General features: G+C 34.2%; 3 protein-coding genes across 3 annotated transcripts; all 3 read left to right on the forward strand.

Moving 5' to 3' along the window:
• The first annotated feature begins 7,019 nt into the window (after nucleotides 1–7,019).
• Nucleotides 7,020–10,874, forward strand: LOC145560724 (ACT domain-containing protein ACR6-like). Its single transcript, XM_081621805.1, has 7 exons — nucleotides 7,020–7,265; nucleotides 7,491–7,536; nucleotides 8,294–8,408; nucleotides 8,550–8,617; nucleotides 9,145–9,753; nucleotides 9,968–10,072; nucleotides 10,186–10,874. Exons 1-7 carry the CDS (start codon nucleotides 7,219–7,221, stop codon nucleotides 10,528–10,530), a joined length of 1,335 nt encoding a protein of 444 aa, XP_081477931.1. The 5' UTR covers nucleotides 7,020–7,218; the 3' UTR covers nucleotides 10,531–10,874.
• A 4,693-nt stretch (nucleotides 10,875–15,567) lies between these two features.
• LOC145624907 (protein TAPETUM DETERMINANT 1-like) lies at nucleotides 15,568–16,655 on the forward strand. Its single transcript, XM_081677993.1, has 2 exons — nucleotides 15,568–15,909; nucleotides 16,171–16,655. The coding sequence occupies exons 1-2, from the start codon at nucleotides 15,849–15,851 to the stop codon at nucleotides 16,479–16,481; spliced, it is 372 nt and encodes a 123-aa protein (XP_081534119.1). The 5' UTR covers nucleotides 15,568–15,848; the 3' UTR covers nucleotides 16,482–16,655.
• An 876-nt stretch (nucleotides 16,656–17,531) lies between these two features.
• LOC145560741 (pentatricopeptide repeat-containing protein At5g14080-like) lies at nucleotides 17,532–20,346 on the forward strand. The gene is made up of 2 exons (XM_081621806.1): nucleotides 17,532–19,242; nucleotides 19,341–20,346. The coding sequence occupies exons 1-2, from the start codon at nucleotides 17,583–17,585 to the stop codon at nucleotides 19,670–19,672; spliced, it is 1,992 nt and encodes a 663-aa protein (XP_081477932.1). The 5' UTR covers nucleotides 17,532–17,582; the 3' UTR covers nucleotides 19,673–20,346.
• Nucleotides 20,347–20,357: the final 11 nt, after the last annotated feature.

Consider the following 20,357-nt stretch of genomic DNA (forward strand, 5'->3'; position numbering starts at 1 on the left):
AAACGGAAAATAAAAATAGCACGTTTTTTGCCACACCATGTAATCGACTGACACACATCAAAATACTAATTGGGTAATCCCTAATCAAGTAATTCTTGATCGAGTTTTCCCTCTCCGAGTAACCTCTGACTTACCGAGTGATACTTGATCGATCGAATAACCCCTGACTGAGTAACTTTGACCGATCGAGCAACTCAACCCTCATATCAAGCAACTCCGACCACACGAAATGGTCAACCACATAAGAAACTTTGTGAAATAAAAAAACTATGCATTTCACTATTTATCCATTTACTCCAAACATTATTCTACGTGGTATAATTTTATGCAGTGAAATAATTAATAATGATTAACAAAAAAAAATTGTTACTCTATATTATTTGTTTAATAATAAAAAAACTATACCTCGTATATATGGACGTGACATAATAATAACATTGCGGATTTGCGGATAGAAGAGAGACATGATTAACTAAAAATTGCAAATAAATTTCCCAAAAGATGAATAAGACTTTTTTTTTGGTTGGACAACCTAAAAAAAGACATTTGATTGGCACTTTATTGATTAGTTGACAATTGAAAGAGATTTTTGTTAGTCGTAGTATCAACTATCAAGTATGAATTGGACACGGCCGCACAACTGGACGGCACTAATTGGATAATTGGATGGTGATTGTCCGTCCAAGTGGCATCCTTAATCCGCCTAACTAATCATCTATCATACTATTCAATGTTCACATACATCTTTTTTTTTCAAGGTTGTCTACCCTGTTCACCTACATCTGGATCCGACTCGGATAACACACTTGGCTTATGGTGGGTGAGTCTCCCAACATGAGTTTCTACATACGGTGAGGCTCGAACCCGACACCTCCCTTAAACGACATCAAGTTGCTTACCACTTGAGTCAACTCTTGTTGGTTCATACATCAAATAAGAAATAAGGTTAGCGTGGATAGCTAATCAAGCAGCGAATTATTCCCTATTATAACAATATAAAAAAATTATTATAGTAGTTGTTTATTTGAAAATATCCATGTTATTTCAATGATATAGAAAAAATCGATGGATGGAGAAGAAAACAAAAAATTTTAAAAATATGGGAGTAATTTTTACGACATTTTTTTTCCCACTAGGAATAACACGTGTTATTCTTAATGTGTTTTTTTATTATGTAATTATTATGGATAGATTATAGATATATGGTGATGATATCGGTGACAATCTACAATGGGATTAGGATATGGATTCTAGCCTTGACCTTTTGGTGCCACATATTTTGCCATATGCAAGATACTGTATACAACTTGTTTTAACTGGATTTTGCACTAAAAACTACAAAAGATTGATTTTTATTGATTTTATTCCATTTTGTAGCAAATTGGCTTATCAGCACTTGATTCTATCATCTTTTTATAAAACTAAGCTAGGTATTATTGAATCACTTTCTGATCTTACCTTAGAATCCCTCAGTATGTGGAAGTGGGATTACGGCAAACTTGTGAAAATTGGGACCATTATTTATTTTAGATTCCCTCGTGTGTCTGATTTAATCAAATTCAATTTTAAAAGATAGACAAAAATTTTATATCACTATCCTTTACGGCTCTCTTCATAACTTAATTCATAACTTGTTGGAATATAACTTTACACATAATATTCCTACAAATGCTGACAAATTGGAAATTTTTTAATCAATGTTTAATCAGTGAAAAATTACAAATAAAATTCATTATTTATGGAAAAAATTGTCAACCATCTATTTCAAAGACCAAAACAATATTTATTTATTTTTTTAGTAGATAATGCAATTAATATAATTTCCAGATGGCAGTGCCGGGTATTCTATACGTAGATGGCTTGTGAATCACTTTTTAATAAAAGGATAAAGATAATAATATGCCAAATAATTATTTGTTTTAATTGGATTAATATTCCAAAATTTCCGAACAGGAATCTGTCTCAAATTTGAATTTTCTTCCGATGTCCAACTTTCAATATCCTAATATTTGATAGAGTTATGAGAAAGAGAATGTTGGAAAGCTTAATTATATTGATGAATATACAAGAGTATATATAGTACAAGATTAAAGCATTGAACATATCAAACTATGACTAGATACAATATGACTAGGTACGTTAGCTAATTATAAAGGATATACTTTGATTATCAAAGTTAAGGACTAAATCAAGGGATTTATATATTCTAAACAATAACTCCTAATGATGATGATATAATCATCTTTATCCTTTATACGCCCCCGCAAGACGGACGTCCGGAACGAGAGACCGATCTTGGATATAAGATCGCAAATCTTATTCAATGTAGGAATTGAAGACTTGAAGTGGTGGTGAGAAAGGTTGCATTGCTTTGTGATTCTCCGAGAGGGTTTGGAGAGAGTGGAGCATTAGATTTTTTTTTGAGATAACAAAATATATATAGAGAAGGAGTTGCTTAATAGGTGTTTTTCACTTTTTTTTTTTTTTTTTTTTTTAACACGTGAACCATTGACTGTAATTTTTTTTTTCTTTTTTTTTTTGCTAGCATGCACTTGCAACATATGGGAGAAGAATAAAAATATAGGGTTTCCTTCACAACTATTGAAGGCGAGATAGAAAAAAAAATATGATGGTGTTGAATGTTTATGGTGGTTTAGAACGGAAAGAATGTTATGTTTCTCCATATTGATTTTGGAGAAAGAATTTCATATTTGGCAACACTTGGTAGATAGACTACGTAGGCCAAAAGGGGATTGTTTCTCCATCCATAAGGGGGGGGGGGGTTTGGAGAATTGAGTTTATATTCGACAACACTTGGTAGATAAACTATGGGGTGTCGAAAAGGGATTGTTTCTCCATAAGAGGCCGGTTTGGAGAAAAGAAAAAAGAAAAAAAAATTAGCATCTCTTGGTATATGAAATATGGGGTGCTAAAAGAGTTGAGCGGAAATTTGATTTGGGTTTGAAGCTTTCCGAGAGGGAAGGGAGCACGAGTATGGTCACTATCATTAGTCGGCATCGGCAAAGGATTTTGATAGTGTAGCCATGGTTGTAGCGGAAGCAAAAAAAGATGGATCAAAAGCTCATGATACCATGATAGAGTTATGAGAAAGAGAATGTTGGAAAGCTTAATTATATTGATGAATATACAAGAGTATATATAGTACAAGATTAAAGCATTGAACATATCAAACTATGACTAGATACAATATGACTAGGTACGTTAGCTAATTATAAAGGATATACTTTGATTATCAAAGTTAAGGACTAAATCAAGGGATTTATATATTCTAAACAATAACTCCTAATGATGATGATATAATCATCTTTATCCTTTATAATATTTAGGTAGAAATTATTGTCTAATAAATATCTCAAACATTGTTTGTTAGTGTCAATAAGTTAGCTCCGCAAGATTTATAAAGTGATCATATTCCTTTTTAATTATAAGAAGTTAGTCATTCCATTGTATACTAGCAATTCATATTGTACATATTAAGCTAAGTCTTCTAATTAAGCCAAGTCTTCATATAAAATACATCAAGGTGCATTAGGTTATTTATAAAACACCAAACGAAAAAAATTTAAGATTTCCAATTAAGCTAATTTAAGGCTTCTAGTCAAAATCAATAACTTAAACAAAAACACTACTGAGTACGAATTTTGTATTGATATGGGGAAATAGACAAATAGTAGTTGATCGAGGATTCAATACAAAATGTTTGGTTAATTAGGTAATTAGATGTGAAATGTAATTAACTAGCCAACTTCTTTGCATTAAATCTTGCACCGGTACTTTCAATTCCCTTTTTATTAGGTAATTAGATCTCTTACTTCCTCGATATAGTGTTTTATTTTAAGTATATTTATGCCTACTTCAATGTTAAATTAAATAGATATGACTCATACAACTATACAAGTACTTAGGACTTGTTCTCATACGTTGAAATTCATTTCAGCTCAGCTCAGCTTAGTTCAGTTCAGTTCAGTTCAGCTCCTAATTTCCTTCTCTTATGAAATATTCATTTCAGCTCAGTTCAGTTCAGTTCAGCTCAATTCAGTCAATGAGAACATACCCTTAATTTCAACCTTTGAAAAGTTTGAATTTTTAAAATAATTGTCAAGTCATTCTATAGTAGATAAAAATGCATATTGTAGTAGTCGATTGTCCTACTGGAATTGATGTCATTGCCTTATGCTTCGTATTGCATTACTTTATAATTTCAAGAAATTAACGGGTACTTTTTTTAGGGTAATGCGATATGCAGCCCTTAGAGCTGCAAATAAGCATTTAATATACTTCTTTTTTTGGTATTAAGTTGGAAATTTATCGACAATTCACAAGTAAATTGGTGTAATAAATGTTTATTTATTGTCAATTCTTTCCATTTTTAGCTTCTTATATGCAGCCCTATCTTTTTCTTTTTTTTTTAAATATAACTTTTTCTTTTTAATTGTCCATATAAGTCAAAAAACATAAAAGACAAATGATACTACGTAATATAAACAATAATATATCTGGTCATGTTTTAAGTACCACCTTCAATCCTCCATTACAAAGGCTTATACTATGCCTATCCTGATCTTTTCTTTTTTTTTAAAAGAAAGTATACCTTCATCCCTTTATGTATTCGCTATATTGATTTGTTAATTCCATATATGGTTTTTCTATAGGGAGGAATTTGGTGAAATCTTCTAATAATACTAGTCTTGATCAACAGATTTTAAACGTGACCACACATTTGTACTTTAGAATCCAGAATATCACTTTTTATAGGAATCAAAATTGTCAAACACAAATAGTAGACATTAAACTTTGTCTTGGCTGACAAATTATTGCATACAACTCGGAAAAGAGCTTTTTTTTTTCAAGAAATTGGCTCCTCAAAATGCTAAAGGGTACGAATTTACGTCTTAAAGTTATCCGCCAAAATTTGCCCCAACTTGATTCTCCAAGGTTAATTAAGAGTCTTGAGAAGTTAGATCATACAAGAATTATTAGAAAGAGTGTTTCTGGTAAGATAATGTCCCAAAAATTAATGAAACTAATTGCCTTAGCTTAATGAGTTGAAAGAAAGGGGGAAAAAAAAAACTTAATGTGTTAGATCTCGTTCTTTTGAGTTTATGGATAGGGTAGAGTAAAACAGAATAAATGTCAAAAAAGCAGATTGAATCAACAGAGCAACTCTAAAGAACATGACCCGAATGAGCAAATGTATAATCTAATGGGAACTATTATTGTAGATGTATTGATATGGAGATTGGAGTCCATTGTAAATTTTAGAATACTTGTTTCATTTGTCATGAATAGGAGCCAAGTGGCGCCATAATAATATGAGCACAAACAATTTGAATATGATTACATTTTGGTCATGAAATTATGCCCCCAAAAAAAAAAAAAAAAAAAAAAAAAAAAAACATCATGATAGAAGCAACATTAGAATATTGTGACAAAAGCAAACGTTGATTAATGTTGTTTAAAATTTATTATATTTACCTCATTTTCACTTACTTTAATTTTTAGTTCAAATAACATAAGTTTTGATAGGGGTTATTTAATTTTAAGGGCCTGTTTATATTTACCAAACTGAGCTGAACTGAACCGATTAGAGCTGAACTGAACTGATTGGAGCTGAACTGAATTGAACTGAGCTGAAATGAATATTTTATGAGAGAGGGAAATTAGGAGCTGAACTGAACTGAACTGATTGGAGCTGAACTGAACTGAACTGATTAGAGCTGAGCTGAACTGAATTAAAATTAAGTAAATATGAACGGACCCTAAATTACAACTAAAGTGATTTTATAGAGTAATAAGGATAAAGTGATTAAAACATATCCTTATATTGTTAGTCCCTTGGAATTATACAAAACATTTGCTCTAAAAGGACAGTTATTTTATTTATTATTGTGTCATTTAGACAATATGGGTGAAGTTTGAAATGACATTAAATTAATAATTTCACAGTTGTCGTTCTAGAACCATACTGATTTCAGTTGTATTTTGCAAGTTAGACTTATAGAGAGGGAGAGGAAAGATTAAGGGAAAGAATATATATTGCATCGAAACATCAAATGATCAATAAATTGAACAATACAAGTGGTGATCAGTGAACACACAATATTCATATCCACTATGCACCTGATTGATCTCCTAAAAAAAAAAGGAGTGTTGATCTTTTCAAAATCAAAATGAAGATAAAAAATTTATTCAACAGAATCTACTGAGTAACAAAGATTCCCATAACTACTACTGCAAGATTGATTTTATTATAAAATAAAACTATCTCGTGTAATAGCAGTGATAAGCCAATACTCACAAGTAGATCTGATTAATTATTGGGCGGGTTAAGGTCAGTGTGGAACGATTGCAGTTAGGTAAAAGATCACATTTTATAAGACCAACAGCGGATAGGGCCAACACCGATAAGGGATTAATAGCGACCTTATTAAATAAGAATCTTGTCCATTAAAAACCCTTTAAACTTGACCATGACTCTAACCCTAACCATACACTATTCCTATTATCTTTAAACTACACTACTCAATAACAAGATCTACCCACAAGTCACAAGACTCACACAACACTAACTAACTACTGGTAAAAATAATTTGAAAGAAGGAAGGAGGGAGCAAGAGGCAAGGTAGTTGAACTAACGACCACCAACGTGTCAAAAAACCAGTAGCTCACACAAGAATTGCCGCCAACAATACCGGCAATTACCCGACCATTCCTCACGTGACTTCCTTAAACTCCGTGCCTACTCTGCAAACCTTATCACGTGCCGTACGGATCAAAAGCGATGGGCCGGTAATCTACTCACTATTCGGGCCCCCAAACCGCCTCCTATGGCCCATTTTCTCTCTCCTTTGACCGCGGGCAGCCCATAACCGTCCTTTCCTCCAATCAAAATCCTCCACGTCACCAAAACGGGCAGCCAAATCAAGCATTAGAAAATTCTCGGGCAAATGGATAAACTGACCGTAAATAAATAGTAGTAAGACGGCTGCCTACGTTTCCCCCAATTTAACAACATTCTCTCTCCTCATTTTTTCTTTCTCTCTCTACAATCTTTACTCTCCTCTGTTTACTAGTACTACTACTTCCACAAATATTGGAGATCTTAATTTATTTTATGAATTTCATCATTCTTAATTAAAGCTTAATTTTTCTGGGTTGTTATAAAGTTTTCATCTTGGGTTTGATTTGTTGAGGGTGATGGACGATGAATATGCTAAATTGATTAGGAGGTTAAACCCACCAAGGTAATTTCTTTCCATTTTTATTTGAATTCCTTTTTATTATTAATTTCAATCGAAGTTGGATTATTAGCTAATAATTACTTAATTTTGTGATTATACTTCTGTAAATTCGTGATTAGGAATTTTGGTAGGTGATTAAACCGGATTTAAAAAAAAGAAAAACAGAGGAAATTTGTTTTTAATTTTTTAATTTTTGATGATTAGTTTCTTATTTCTTAATTCTTTCAGAGTTGTATTTGACAATATATCTTGTGAAGAAGCTACTGTAATTCAGGTATTTTTTACAGTTCCTGATTTCTTTTCCTCTGTTTTTCTTGTATATCTATTTATTTATTATCGACTTATTTGGGTAAATTAGGTAGGTTATCATTTTAACAAGAGTATGTTTTGACACTATTAATAAATTGCAGTTTTGTTACCTCAATTAATTGATTTTGACACTCTCATACGTTTCATTACTAGCCAGTCGATACACAACTATTTTATGTCGAGTGTGTTTAAAGGTAGTGCCAAAATCAATTTAGAATTGTAGTGGTGTAGTGATTACTTCTTGTCCCATTTGTACTTATGTACTAATCCTCTAGGAAGTACAGAAGGACTCTAGATTAAAACTCGAGTCGTGTCCATGCTACACCGGTAACCCTTAACCCTTGTTCCGTACGTACCACGGAGTTATTTGTTAGGTAAAATTCTTGAAGGGACATGTTTTTAGGGCACGGTACATTAACCGGCCATTAAATAAAAAAGCCATGTTTCATCACACTAGGAAAGGGTGGAATAATTTTTTGTTACCTTTTATACATGCTTAATGCTTCTTTTATTCTAAACATGTCACGTCATGATATTATTTGATTATTAGGGGACTAAATTGTTAAATGATGTACATGTAAATATGTAATACATAGGTACAATTTTAAAGTTATGCTGCAAAGTATATACTTGTATTAAATTTAAATTAATGAGAATATGATGTATTATTATGACTAAATTGATGATGAAGTATGACTAAAATGTAGAATGATGTTGTTCAGGTTGACAGTGTCAACAAACATGGAACTCTTCTACAAGTTGTCCAAGTTCTTGCTGATGTTAACCTTACTATTAAAAAGGCATATATTTCGTCTGACGGCGGATGGTTTATGGATGGTATGTTCTTAGCTTTCTTATACCATGTCATTATGAATGTTCTTTTATGCATTTAATATCTAGAAGTTTTGTACAATGTCAACCCTGTCTTTGTTTCTGATATCAGCTTCTGATTGCTGTTTTTTTTAATCTTTCTTTCAGTGTTCAACGTGACCGATTACCATGGGAACAAGATTAGAGATCAAGAAGTCATCAACTATATCCAAAAGGTTCATACTGCTTACATATAGTTTAGTTAGGGCCTGTTCAGTTTCACTGGTTAGCTGTCAAATTCTGTTTTTCGGGTTTTTGAGATTTCAAAAGCGGAATGATTATGATATACAAAATGATATATGAAATATTAAGTTGTTTAATGAAATATTAGTCATTATAAGTCTCAACTTTGAAAACAAATTGCAACTAGCAACAATAATGAACTAGTCCTAGTATAGTTGATGTCATTGGTTGATTTGGTTCTCAAATTGAGCTGAACTACTTGTTTGTATGACTGTGGATCTTCATTTTGTGAAAACCAATTTTCGGGTTTGGAAGATTTGTACTTTTTATCTGCCAACAATTTTGAACCAATATTGGAAGCATGACAAACATCTATGTTAATGTTTTTGTAATATAACGGAAACTCTATTCTGATAACAAATAATCTGCTTGTCCTGTATTTGTTCAGAATTTGTATAATCTATGTGTGCTTAGTGCTTAACCTCATGTTGCTGTTGTTGTTTTCCCGGTAAATGTTCAGACAATCGAGAGCAATGCCTCACTTTTGCCTTCTCTAAGAGATTCAGTTGGAGTGATGCCCTCTGAAGACCACACCTCAATCGAGTTGACTGGGACTGACAGACCAGGCTTATTATCAGAAGTATGTGCAGTCCTCACTGATCTCAACTGCAATGTGGTGAATGCTGAGATATGGACTCACAATTCTCGAGCTGCAGCTGTTGTCCACGTAACTGATTATTCAACGGGGCGTGCAGTCAATGATCCAAAAAGGCTACTCAGAATAAAGAAGCTTCTTTGTTATGTGCTTAAAGGAGATAGTGATTCTCAGGCAGCTCAAATGAGACTTTCGCCTCCTGAAAGTACTCATAGAGGACGAAGACTGCATCAAATCATGTTTAATGATAGGGACTATGAAAGAATGGAGACAGTAGGGTACCCTAGAAGTTTGCATACGTATAGTAGACCTCATGTGACAGTTTCTGATTGTCCTGAGAAGGATTATACTGTGATTATTATGAGGTCCAAGGATCGGCCTAAGTTGCTGTTTGACATCGTGTGTACACTAACTGATATGCAGTATGTGGTTTTTCATGGAATGGTCACCACTGAGAGGACAGAGGCTTACCAGGTAACACAGCTTCCAATAATCAAATTAACTAGGGAGTATAGTCTTGTGAGACCTTTTCGCAATGTACTGTGCACATCTGCCTTCAGAGTTCAGAATACTCTGCTACTCTTTTTGAATCACATTACACACCCAATTTGCTAGCTCATGGTTTCTTTGTCACAGTATGTAGACTCTTGAATTTGTTCTGTGTATTTGACTGAACATTTTATTATAGGAATTCTACATTCGACATGTTGATGGGCAGCCCATAAGATCTGAAGCTGAGCGAGAACGAGTTGTTCAGTGCCTTGAAGCAGCCATAGAAAGGAGAGCATCAGAGGTATACTAAACTCTGAAAGATTCTGAATCTTTGTCCTGCTGTAGTTAATAATAACTCATACTTGCTCCATGCTTTATCATGAGCTAACATCAAGTCATATATATGATCCTCAGGGCTTAGAGTTAGAATTGCGCACTGAAGACCGAGTTGGACTCCTTTCAGAGATAACCCGGATTTTTAGGGAAAACGGGCTAACCATCCAAAGAGCTGAAATATCCACAAAGAGTGGCAAAGCCGTAGACACTTTCTATGTAACAGATGTAGCAGGAGCTCCTGTGGATCCAGGGACAGTCAATTCTATCCAACAGCAAATCGGCCAAACCATACTGCAGATAAAACACAATTCATTTCACACTCCTAAACCAGCTCAGGAAACTACGATGAGTTTCCTTTTCGGGAATCTTTTTAAATGCCCGAGTTTACAGACCTTAAAGCGAAACAGCAGGTACTGTAATTAAACTTTATAGTCTTGTGCAGCAATTGAAGTACAGGAATGTGCAGCAAGCGATTCTGATATGAAAATATAGCAGATAGGGAAGTACATAATATGCAGATAGGCAGGGTAAAAGAAAAAAGTTGTACTTAATGATACATATACATCCCCCTATGTAAAAGATCAGGGCAGTGTAAATAGCTCCAGGTTGTAGATAAGTAGGCTAAACAAGCCTTCCTCACTGTGAATATAAGGATACTCGTATATACTCGTAGTATATAGTGGCTTCTGTACAGAAAAGGCGATGTAAATATCCTTTGTATGTACATAATTATTAGTGAAATCTGTATATATTACTCTTTAGGTTTATCACCTTCTTTTGTTCATTTCCCCTATTCAATTTCATTGGTAATCATATTCAAGTGTAGTTAGATTCTAGAGCGAATATGTTACACCTCTACCATCTCCGGCTTTAGTACTGAAGTTCAGTTCTCATGGGAAGAGTGGGATTTTCAATTGGGGGAGGGGATTTGGAGAGGTGTAACAACCAGGATGACCCTATACTGATACAAGTCAAGCCGTCGAAAAAGACTAGTTCATTTGTTTGGCTCTCTGTGTTAGTATTACTACCATGTAGTTAGGTTTAAGCTGCACTAAAATGTTTACAAGTAATCCTAACTAACTGTAATTTATCATAACAGCAAAACCTACATAGGCAGATAACTGCTTCACTTCAACTATTTTTCTTTGCACTTGGATTACAAGAAAAAAGTGCTAAGAAGTTGCAAGCCCAACAACTTTGGAAAAGCCCAAATCAATCTGAAGTAAATGTAGAACAATGCAAGCTCCAGGCCCATGATCATAGAAAAATATCAATAAACAGTACTTTGCATGCTTATTAACATGCCTTAAAGTTCAAGGGCAGTATAAAAAATGAACTACTATATTTAAGATCTTTGAGTAGGATTGATGGAAAAATCATTGAACAATGTATGCTTTAAGCATCAATCTTTTTACTTTTGGCTAAAGCTTTTCATTGAGATTTGAGATTATGATGAAAGTGCTTACTATAACTTCATTTACACACCAAATCTTATTAGATTATACTTTGTAACATACATTAGGAGTAGGGTATGTTGAGAATTGAGATAAGATGGGTTTATTCCTCTTGCTTTTATCTCTTTCGAGTAAAAGCATTATGCAAGAATAACTTTTACATATTTAATTTTGTTAAGAACGTACAATATGTTAATGTTAACAACCAAAGTTAGTTTGTTTTATGAATTTTTTCATTTGTATTGCTTTCTGAATACACCATTCATTTTAATTTCTAAGTCTCACAAGTCTCACTCTCACACCACGACTCTTAGATTGATGTTAATAGAGACATCAATTCAAATGTAGACGGTAACATTGTTGGTTATAGGATGTTAGCAAAGTGATGCACGTACATGCATTATTGTATATGGAATGTCAACATTCCCTTATATAAGTCACATTGAATAGAATAAACCAAAAGCTCAGGTTCAAACAAGCAAAGAACATGGAGAACTAAATGAGGGCAAGTGCACCAAACTCATCGCATTCACACAATCACATTATTGTCATGTAGCACCTATTAGTACTTCTTCATCATTATATTAATCCATCATATATTCATATTTATACTCATTCTATCCAACTTCACCCTCCAATTGAAGATACGTTCGGGTGCTCGGTTCACAAAATAAATTCATGTTCATATTCATAGCTACTTTAATGTGTGCACACTAGTTCATATTAGTTGCTACGACTATGTGTTCGTGTTATATCCCATGGTTTTGAAGCTACGCATATACATTAACCGAATTACTTAAGGTGAACTTTTATCCTAAAATCAATTGATATTAGCTTTTATGGTGTGCGTATTATTAGTTGTGTCGTTGTGATTATATTTTATGTACCGTAATAATACAATGGTCGGTATATTAAATTATTTCGTATCAAAAAGAAGAATTATTAACTTGTACCGAGTATTAGGCAACGAATTTGTCAATTCGATGTGCTTAATTAAGCTAGTTGGACCTACTTGGCCATGTTGTATAGTTGTTAATCATTTCATATTTTAAATCAAAACAATAATAGGATAGTTATTAAGCACTTGTGTCATTAAGAAAACATATGGATCCAATTACAAGACGTAATCAAGAATTCAAGAGTAGATCAAATTCACATGACCATAATTAAATGGTGTTGCATCAACTCTTGCATGGTTTATCTATGCTATACTAAAGAGCATTGATCTCTCAAAATTTTAAAACTTCCTCCATTCTAATTAAAACAGAAAACCCACAAATCTCTCAAAGTTTTGTTTTCATTTGTTAAGCCATATAATATGTATGTATAGCTATTGGGCCGTTGTTATGTTCCGAGCCCTAAACTCATAGGTTGTATATATATTCTTGTGCATACGCTAATACAAACTACTCTATTCTCTCTATTATTAACATGGTATCGGAGCTAAAATCAATCTAAACCCTAAAAACCCTAATTTTTTTTATTCTCTCTATTATTGACATCATTAAAAATTTACTTTTCATTTCGCTATTCATTATCCAATGATATATTTTTTTTCTTTTATTTAATTAAATTTTAACTGACAAATATTTTAGGATAATTTTTAAATTACCACCCAAAAATGTAATCATTTTCGAACTAACCACCCGTTTAATTTTTTATTTTAAATTACCACCCCTTAAATTAAATAAATGCTTAGATTACCACCCATTTTAAAAATCCGGTGGATTTTCTGTCTGTAGGCCCCACCTAACACTTATTTTGACTGATTTTTTCCCCGATTTTTCGCTTTAGAAACACTCTGTAAACTTTAATTCTCATTTCCTTCACCAAATTATACCAAAGTTCAAAGAGAAAAATGTGAATTGAAGCTAGGAGAGCGTTTTTTAAGAGAAAAATCGGGGAAAAATCAGTCAAAAGGGTCAAAATAAGCGTTAGGTCGGGCCCACAGATGAAAAATCCACCGGATTTTTGAAATGGGTGGTAATCTAAGCATTTATTTAATTTAAGGGGTGGTAATTTAAAATAAAAAATTAAATGGGTGGTTAGTTCGAAAATGGTTATATTTTTGGGTGGTAATTTAAAAATTTTCCAATATTTTAACACATGATTTGTACTACTTTTTTCTTTTTATTTCATATACTCGTTAATCATAAAAGAAAAATCATATTTATTTTATTTTTGGCCTATGAATCATAAATGACTCGAACATTATAAAATAAAGGTAGTAATAGTATATATGTAGTATTTCATTTCACCAAGTCGTAATTCATCACATACTTGAGAGAGACCGAAATCACCAAAAAAAAGAAAAAGGATCTAGTCACACAAAAAAAATTGATACACATTTCGTTATACTATATCGTAATTCATCACATATGCATCCTAGCTAGAGAGAGGCCAGATCGATGCACCCAGAAAAGAAAGTGTTCCTGCTGGATTCTGCTTCCGTTAATGTCCGAGGGCTGGTAATGGTTTACCGTCCAATTGCTCACCTACACAGCCAATACAGATTAGCTAGCCCGGGGGTTATCCGGGAATAACCACTCCGATGCTAAAGTCAGTACCTTTGTGAGAAGAAAGTGAAAGAAGAGAGAGAAAATGTTTTAAAGAGAGAGAGAGAGAGAGAGATTCTACCTTTGAAATGGGGATTTGCTTGGGTATTTATAGAAACACAACCAAGCAGGTGCCACCTACACAAATAGGTGGCACACCGACCTTGTAAATAGCAGGTGCCTACGCGGCACCAAGCAACTTTCCACGTGCCAGAGGGACATGCCACGTTCCGAGAAGCAGCTGTCCACGTGGCATAGACTGATGCCGGTAAGGACATGATTTATTCAATGATTAACGAGGGCTTAAACTGCACAACACTCTTTTACCGGCTTATGATAGATGCTACCGGTATATCCCGTACAGAAAGAGATCGAACCTGGTCAAAAAAAAGGTGGGAAGTTATAAGGTGACGAAAGTGCCATCACCCTCAACAAAATTGAAAGAAGCAAAGGTAGATGGGCAGATTGAAATGGGCAACTAAATCCAAGTTGTAACCACCACAAAGCATGTGCTACTTTCAAATGCTCACATGAATTGTGTATATAACGCACATGTCATTGCCCACTTATTTCTCCTCTTTAGACTTCAACTTGGAACATCCCATTTTCTTCATATACTATACATTATATAATTAATTAATTAATGAATTAAACTTAAGCCGTTGATCAAATAATAAGACAAATCAAAGTATGTGGTATGAATGATAAAATCGCCCACATATTATTATGCCCATTAGTTTGATGTGTTGCACCTTATCAGGATAAATCACATGGTGGGCTAATTTGTGCTTACATACGGAGTACGGATATATTTCCTTAAACTCTACGCATTCATCCTCTATAGAAAAAAAAAAAAAAAGAAAGACTATATACTGTATAATTATTCTTGAGATTTAAGACTGACTTAATTATTTTACTCTTGTGTGGTACTCGGCAACATCAACTTGTTTTAATTAATGAGCTTTTGTAATTAACTTCTTTTTTCAGCCTCAAAATTTGCTTATACTGCGCATCTAAATTTATATGAATTTAATTTAATTTATTTTTTTTACAATGATTTTCTTAAACAGTATAATCTTAATAGTACACAGCTAAAATTTTAAATCTTGTGGCTAACTCCATACTTATCCTAACTTTTAATAATTAACAAGATCTTACGCAAAATTTGTCACATATGCATGCATAATCTTTATTGAAAACTAGAAGTTAAAAGCAAGATTTACCATCATTTTCATACTTAATTTGATAAGCTCCATAAAATTAAACAAAGTTGAAACAAGCCAATGATGATGTCGGTAAGAGCATGGGATGTAAGAAAAGAGACAAAATTAGCACAATTTAAGGAATGAATAAAATTTTAATACTAATAAAAAAAAAAAAAAATACATTTACCCAAAAATTACATAATCTAAGTTGAATCCTAGTTATAATCTACAAAAGAGTGTAGGTTTAATAGTAGTAATATTTTAATTAGGTACGTAAACAAAAGTTAATTCAAAGCTCAAGTAGGAAAATGGCGCAATTATCGCCGACTGTTGGTATGAGTTTAGTGTCATTCTTTTGACCTTCTCTCTCTCTACTTGCAAGTCAAACTTCTATATATATTCTACCTTAACTTTGAAGTTTGAACTCATTACACAAACTACTCTATTTCTCTCTTAGCTTCTTTGAAATTATTAGTACTAGATAGTTGTACTTTAATTTGTTGTAGAAGAAGAAAGGAGAGAGTAACATGGCAACTTCAATAAGGATCATTTCTGTTGTTCTTTTCGTCCTCATTGTTTGTCAACAGGGTAAGTTTTTGTCTCTCTGTTTATTGTTTAGAGTTGATTATTTGAACGATTAACAAAAGTTTCTACAATGGGTGTCTTTTGTGTCGTCAAAAGACACCCATTGTAGTATAGAACAACCACAAGTCCACAACCTCATTATTCGTTCATGGGCTATGGACTTGTGGTTGTTCTGTTACAAATAACAATAGTTGTTTTTCTCGTTCTTTGAATTATGAAATGACCTTAATTAACTAACTAAATTTGTCATTGAATTTTTTGCAGGTTACAGTTACAAATGTGGTTTAAAGAACATAAAAGTGACAACAAAAAGAACAGGAACAACAATAGAAGGTCAGCCACAATATGCAGTAACCGTAACCAACAACTGTCCATGCGCTCAATCTCGAGTGTACTTGAGATGCCTTGGTTTCAGCTCAGTGCAGCCTATCAATCCCGGTGTTTTTAAGGTGAAGGGTGACAGTTGCCTGATCAATAACGGCCGGCCGATTGCTCGAGGCAAATCAGTCAGCTTCAAGTATTCTTTCTTACAGCCAACTGATTTGGTCCCTCAGAGATCTGAAATCACCTGCTGATTTATATATCCATGTTATTTACTTTGGAAAAACAGAATTGATCTTTTTAAAATTCTGTTTAGTTTTTCTTTGTTTTAGTGTTTTATGACTGGAATGCAGCATAGGAGATGTTGAAAGTTGCATCCCCTGCATCCAAAAGAATAGATTTTATGAGAATATATATTGTTTGTCACATTTTTAATGTTTCATCCTTTGATTACAAATGAGAGTTTGTTTTGTATATGTATCAAAACATGCTGCGAAATTCAGGGGACTGTTAAAATGGTTTATTAGACACGAAATTGTGTTGTGCTATTGCGTAAAGGGAAACACAACTACACAAGTAACAATTTTTGAACATGGGCATGTTGCTTTCTAATTGGACAAGTGCAAGGACACTACGTTTATGAAACATTCCCAAGTATGTACGTGTTTTCTACATTACAAATTAAATGTATCGATACACATTTCAAGTTGAAATGTATACTAAAATTTCGCATAATTAATGAGCATCTCCGTGGTTTCAAAGATTGCTCCTCTTCCTCGCTTTTTGAGTTTTTGCATTTTATCCTTCATTAATGTAGGGTTCACGATATATAATCGAGGTATCTTAATCTTATTAGTTATTTTGTACTACATATCATTACTTCATATATATTTTTGCTAATTGATAATTAACTTTGTTCGTTGTTAGCAATGTAAGAAGTCTACTAGTACAACTACATGTAACTTCAAGATAGTAGAGATAACAAATAAATGTATTATTGGCTGTGTCTTTGAAAAGTTGTGCATCCCTAAAAAATAAAATTAGTATGGGACAAACTTAAAGGGACGGATTAAAATAAAAATGACGCAAATAATAAAGAACAGACGAAATATATGATACAAATTCCAAGTTAAGTCATTTTTAACCAATTACTCGTTATTCCCATCTCACATGCTGATACACATTTCTCCAACAAACCACACTACCATACTCGGATACACCCTATATAAATCACCTAACACCAAAAACTTTGTGCGTTCGTGTTACTTTTAAAGAAACGGAGGGAGTACCTTATACAGCTTGGTAGTTAAATTTTGAATTATAGTTTCCCATCGCAGGTTTCCCTCCAATATCAAATGCAACCGCCGGTGAGAGAAGCAGCGAGCCAAATAAGCAGAGCCTTGATCTCAGCTTCCTCCAACTCGAAACCGATCGGGTCATGGACTCGGTCACTCGAACAAACCCTTCACCAACTCGGTTGCCGGGACTCGCTCAACCCATCACTCGTTGCCCGAGTCATTGACCCTCATCTTCTTCGTCATCCTTCTCTTTCATTGGGTTTCTTCAATTGGGCTGCTCAACAACCCAATTTTTCTCACTCCTCCATTTCTTATCACTCCATTCTCAAATCGCTCTCGATTTCCCGCCAATTTAATTCCTTAGAGAAGGTTCTTAAAGAAGCCAAATCTCGAAACTTTGCTGTTGATCCTTCTTTTTATCGTCCTGTTGTTGCTTCCCTTGTTAAATCGAAGAAATCCCATGAAGGTTTTTTGATATTGAAAGATGTTGAATCGTTGATTTTCGATGTTGGGGCTGAAACTTGTAATTCTCTGCTTGCTGGGTTGGTTTCCGAAGGGCGGATTGATTGTGCACGTAAGCTGTTCGATGAAATGCTTGTGAGAGGTGTGAGTTTTAACACTCTAGGAATTGGTTTGTTTATGTGGAGGTTTTGTCGGGATTATCAAATGGATATAATTTTAGGTGCGTTGGATAGAGTTAGAATTGGTGTTTCGAGGTTTGATGGGTCGATAGTTGCCCTTTTGATCTTACACGGGCTTTGCGAGGTAGGCCGAGTGACCGAGGCTTATAATGCATTAGAGGAGTTGAGGAATAGAGATTGCAAGCCTGATTTTATGGCTTATAGGGTTGTAGCGGAGGCTTTTCGGTCTAAGGGACCGGGGTGTATCTTCGAGGTACAAGTGATTTTGAAAAAGAAAAGGAAGTTAGGAGTGGCTCCAAGGGCTAGTGATTATAGAGAATTTATATTTACCTTGCTTTCAGAAAATTTGATTTATGAAGCTAAAGTGCTGGGGCTAGTGATTTTGGAAGGTAATTTTCCTATTGAAGATGATGCTTTGAATGCTTTGATTGGATCGGTATCATTGGTTGATCCATGTTCAGCTATGTTGTTCTTCAAGTTCATGCTCGAAAGAGAAAGGATGCCGGATCTTATTACCTTGAGCAATTTGAGTAGAAACTTGTACAAACATGGTAAAAGTGATGATATGTTGGATGTTTTTAATGTTTTGTCTTCCAAAGATTATTTCACAAACTTAGAGAGCTATTATGTTATGGTTTCGTCTATGTGCGAGGCTGGAAAAGTTAGAGATGCTTATGGTGTTCTTCAAGAGATGAGGAGGAAAGGTCTATACCCTGACATCTCATTTTACAATGTTCTTATGGACGCATTATGCGGGGAAGATCTTATTCGTCCTGCAAAGAAGCTTTGGGACGAAATGTTTGCTCATGGAGTTGATGGAAACTTGAAGACTTACAACATCCTCATTAAAAAGTTTGCAGAAATAGGCCAAATTGATGAAGCACAGGTACTCTTTGATAACATGCTAAAGAAAGGCGTAATGCCTGATGCTGCCATATACACATTTCTGCTCGAATGCCTTTGTCAAAACTCGAAATTTGAAGCTGCGATTCAGATTTTCTACAAGGTTGCTGATCAGGATATAACAATAGCACAAGCTATTGTAAATCCACTTATTCTGTCCCTTTGTAAAGGAGGTAGTGCTTCTTACGTAGTGCTTATTCCTAGCAAACTGGTGATAGGTGTTTCTTCTTTCAATTTGATATTGAGATCAACTTTGTCTTTGATGATGCAGGTTGTTTACTATATGCTTCGAAATTCTTGTGCAGTAATTGTCACCTGAGACATAAAGAGTCCCATGTTATTTTGTTGAAATATCTTGCAGAAGCTCAACAGTTTGAAACTGCTATCGACCACCTGAAACAGGTTATGGCTGCTTCACCTTCTCTGCTGCAGGAAATATCAACTGAAATTTTGGCGCTTCTGGCTTGTTCTTCCAATCCAGAGCCAATTCTGCAGCTGATTCAAGAAATGCAACATAACGAATTCGTTCCCACAAATGATAAGTGGAAAGCCATCTCTAGGAAATTGCTAACATCTGTTTCAGGTTTAAGGCACCCATTATAGCCTCCAAGCAGGGATTCAGATCCAGATATGCAAATGATGATACGATTAAATTGGGTCTCTGGTGCTTCACCTGTGGGATTCTGCACTGAATATAGCATAGCTGATTGCCCTTCTGATACGTCAAATCTAGCAAATACACAACAAAGATTGCAACTTGCGAGCTATGAGTGTCAGCCACTTCTCATCTGACAGGGTCTGCAGTAGTTTACGACTAGCTGTGTGGGTTCTGTTCAAGCACTTGAAGTTGAATTTAGGGTAGAACTTGGGGATTGCATAGCTCAGCTAGTGAATCTGAAGATCATGTTCCAGATGTTCTTGAGGTCGTGGAGATAGCTACAAGCCTACAATGAATAAACATGAGATAAATTATCCGAGCTTGAGGGATGGTGGCAATATAATGGTGGCCAATAGTTTAGATGCATGCTTGAACTTATCATAGGAACTGAGTGAGGACTGCACCTTGAGCGGCTTGCAGTACCATGAATATACAAAGATGCAAAAGCTGTGTCGTTCCTTATTTAGGACAAAAGCCACCCCCATCCCATCATTATTGTAATTAGAATTTATGACTATTAGCTCACTTGGTATTATAGAAAACAATCAGCCATATTGTTACAAATCTTACAATGTTGTACATGAGAAGGTTGTTAGTCTTATTCAACTCCATAGATGAATATGACAACCT

The sequence above is a fragment of the Chenopodium album genome, chromosome 1 (assembly GCF_948465745.1).
Source record: "Chenopodium album chromosome 1, dcCheAlbu1.1, whole genome shotgun sequence".
In the NCBI taxonomy this organism is placed as follows: Eukaryota; Viridiplantae; Streptophyta; class Magnoliopsida; order Caryophyllales; family Amaranthaceae; genus Chenopodium; species Chenopodium album.

Bases quoted from the DNA above. Each gene is read 5' to 3' on its own strand.
- LOC145560724 (XM_081621805.1), top strand. From the start codon at position 7,219: ATGGACGATGAATATGCTAAATTGATTAGGAGGTTAAACCCACCAAG. The intron at 7,537-8,293 runs GTATTTTTTACA...GATGTTGTTCAG, and splicing joins AAGAAGCTACTGTAATTCAG to GTTGACAGTGTCAACAAACA. The intron at 9,754-9,967 runs GTAACACAGCTT...ATTTTATTATAG, and splicing joins AGAGGACAGAGGCTTACCAG to GAATTCTACATTCGACATGT.
- LOC145560741 (XM_081621806.1), top strand. From the start codon at position 17,583: ATGCAACCGCCGGTGAGAGAAGCAGCGAGCCAAATAAGCAGAGCCTTG. The intron at 19,243-19,340 runs GTAGTGCTTCTT...TTGATGATGCAG, and splicing joins TCTGTCCCTTTGTAAAGGAG to GTTGTTTACTATATGCTTCG.
- LOC145624907 (XM_081677993.1), top strand. From the start codon at position 15,849: ATGGCAACTTCAATAAGGATCATTTCTGTTGTTCTTTTCGTCCTCATT. The intron at 15,910-16,170 runs GTAAGTTTTTGT...AATTTTTTGCAG, and splicing joins CCTCATTGTTTGTCAACAGG to GTTACAGTTACAAATGTGGT.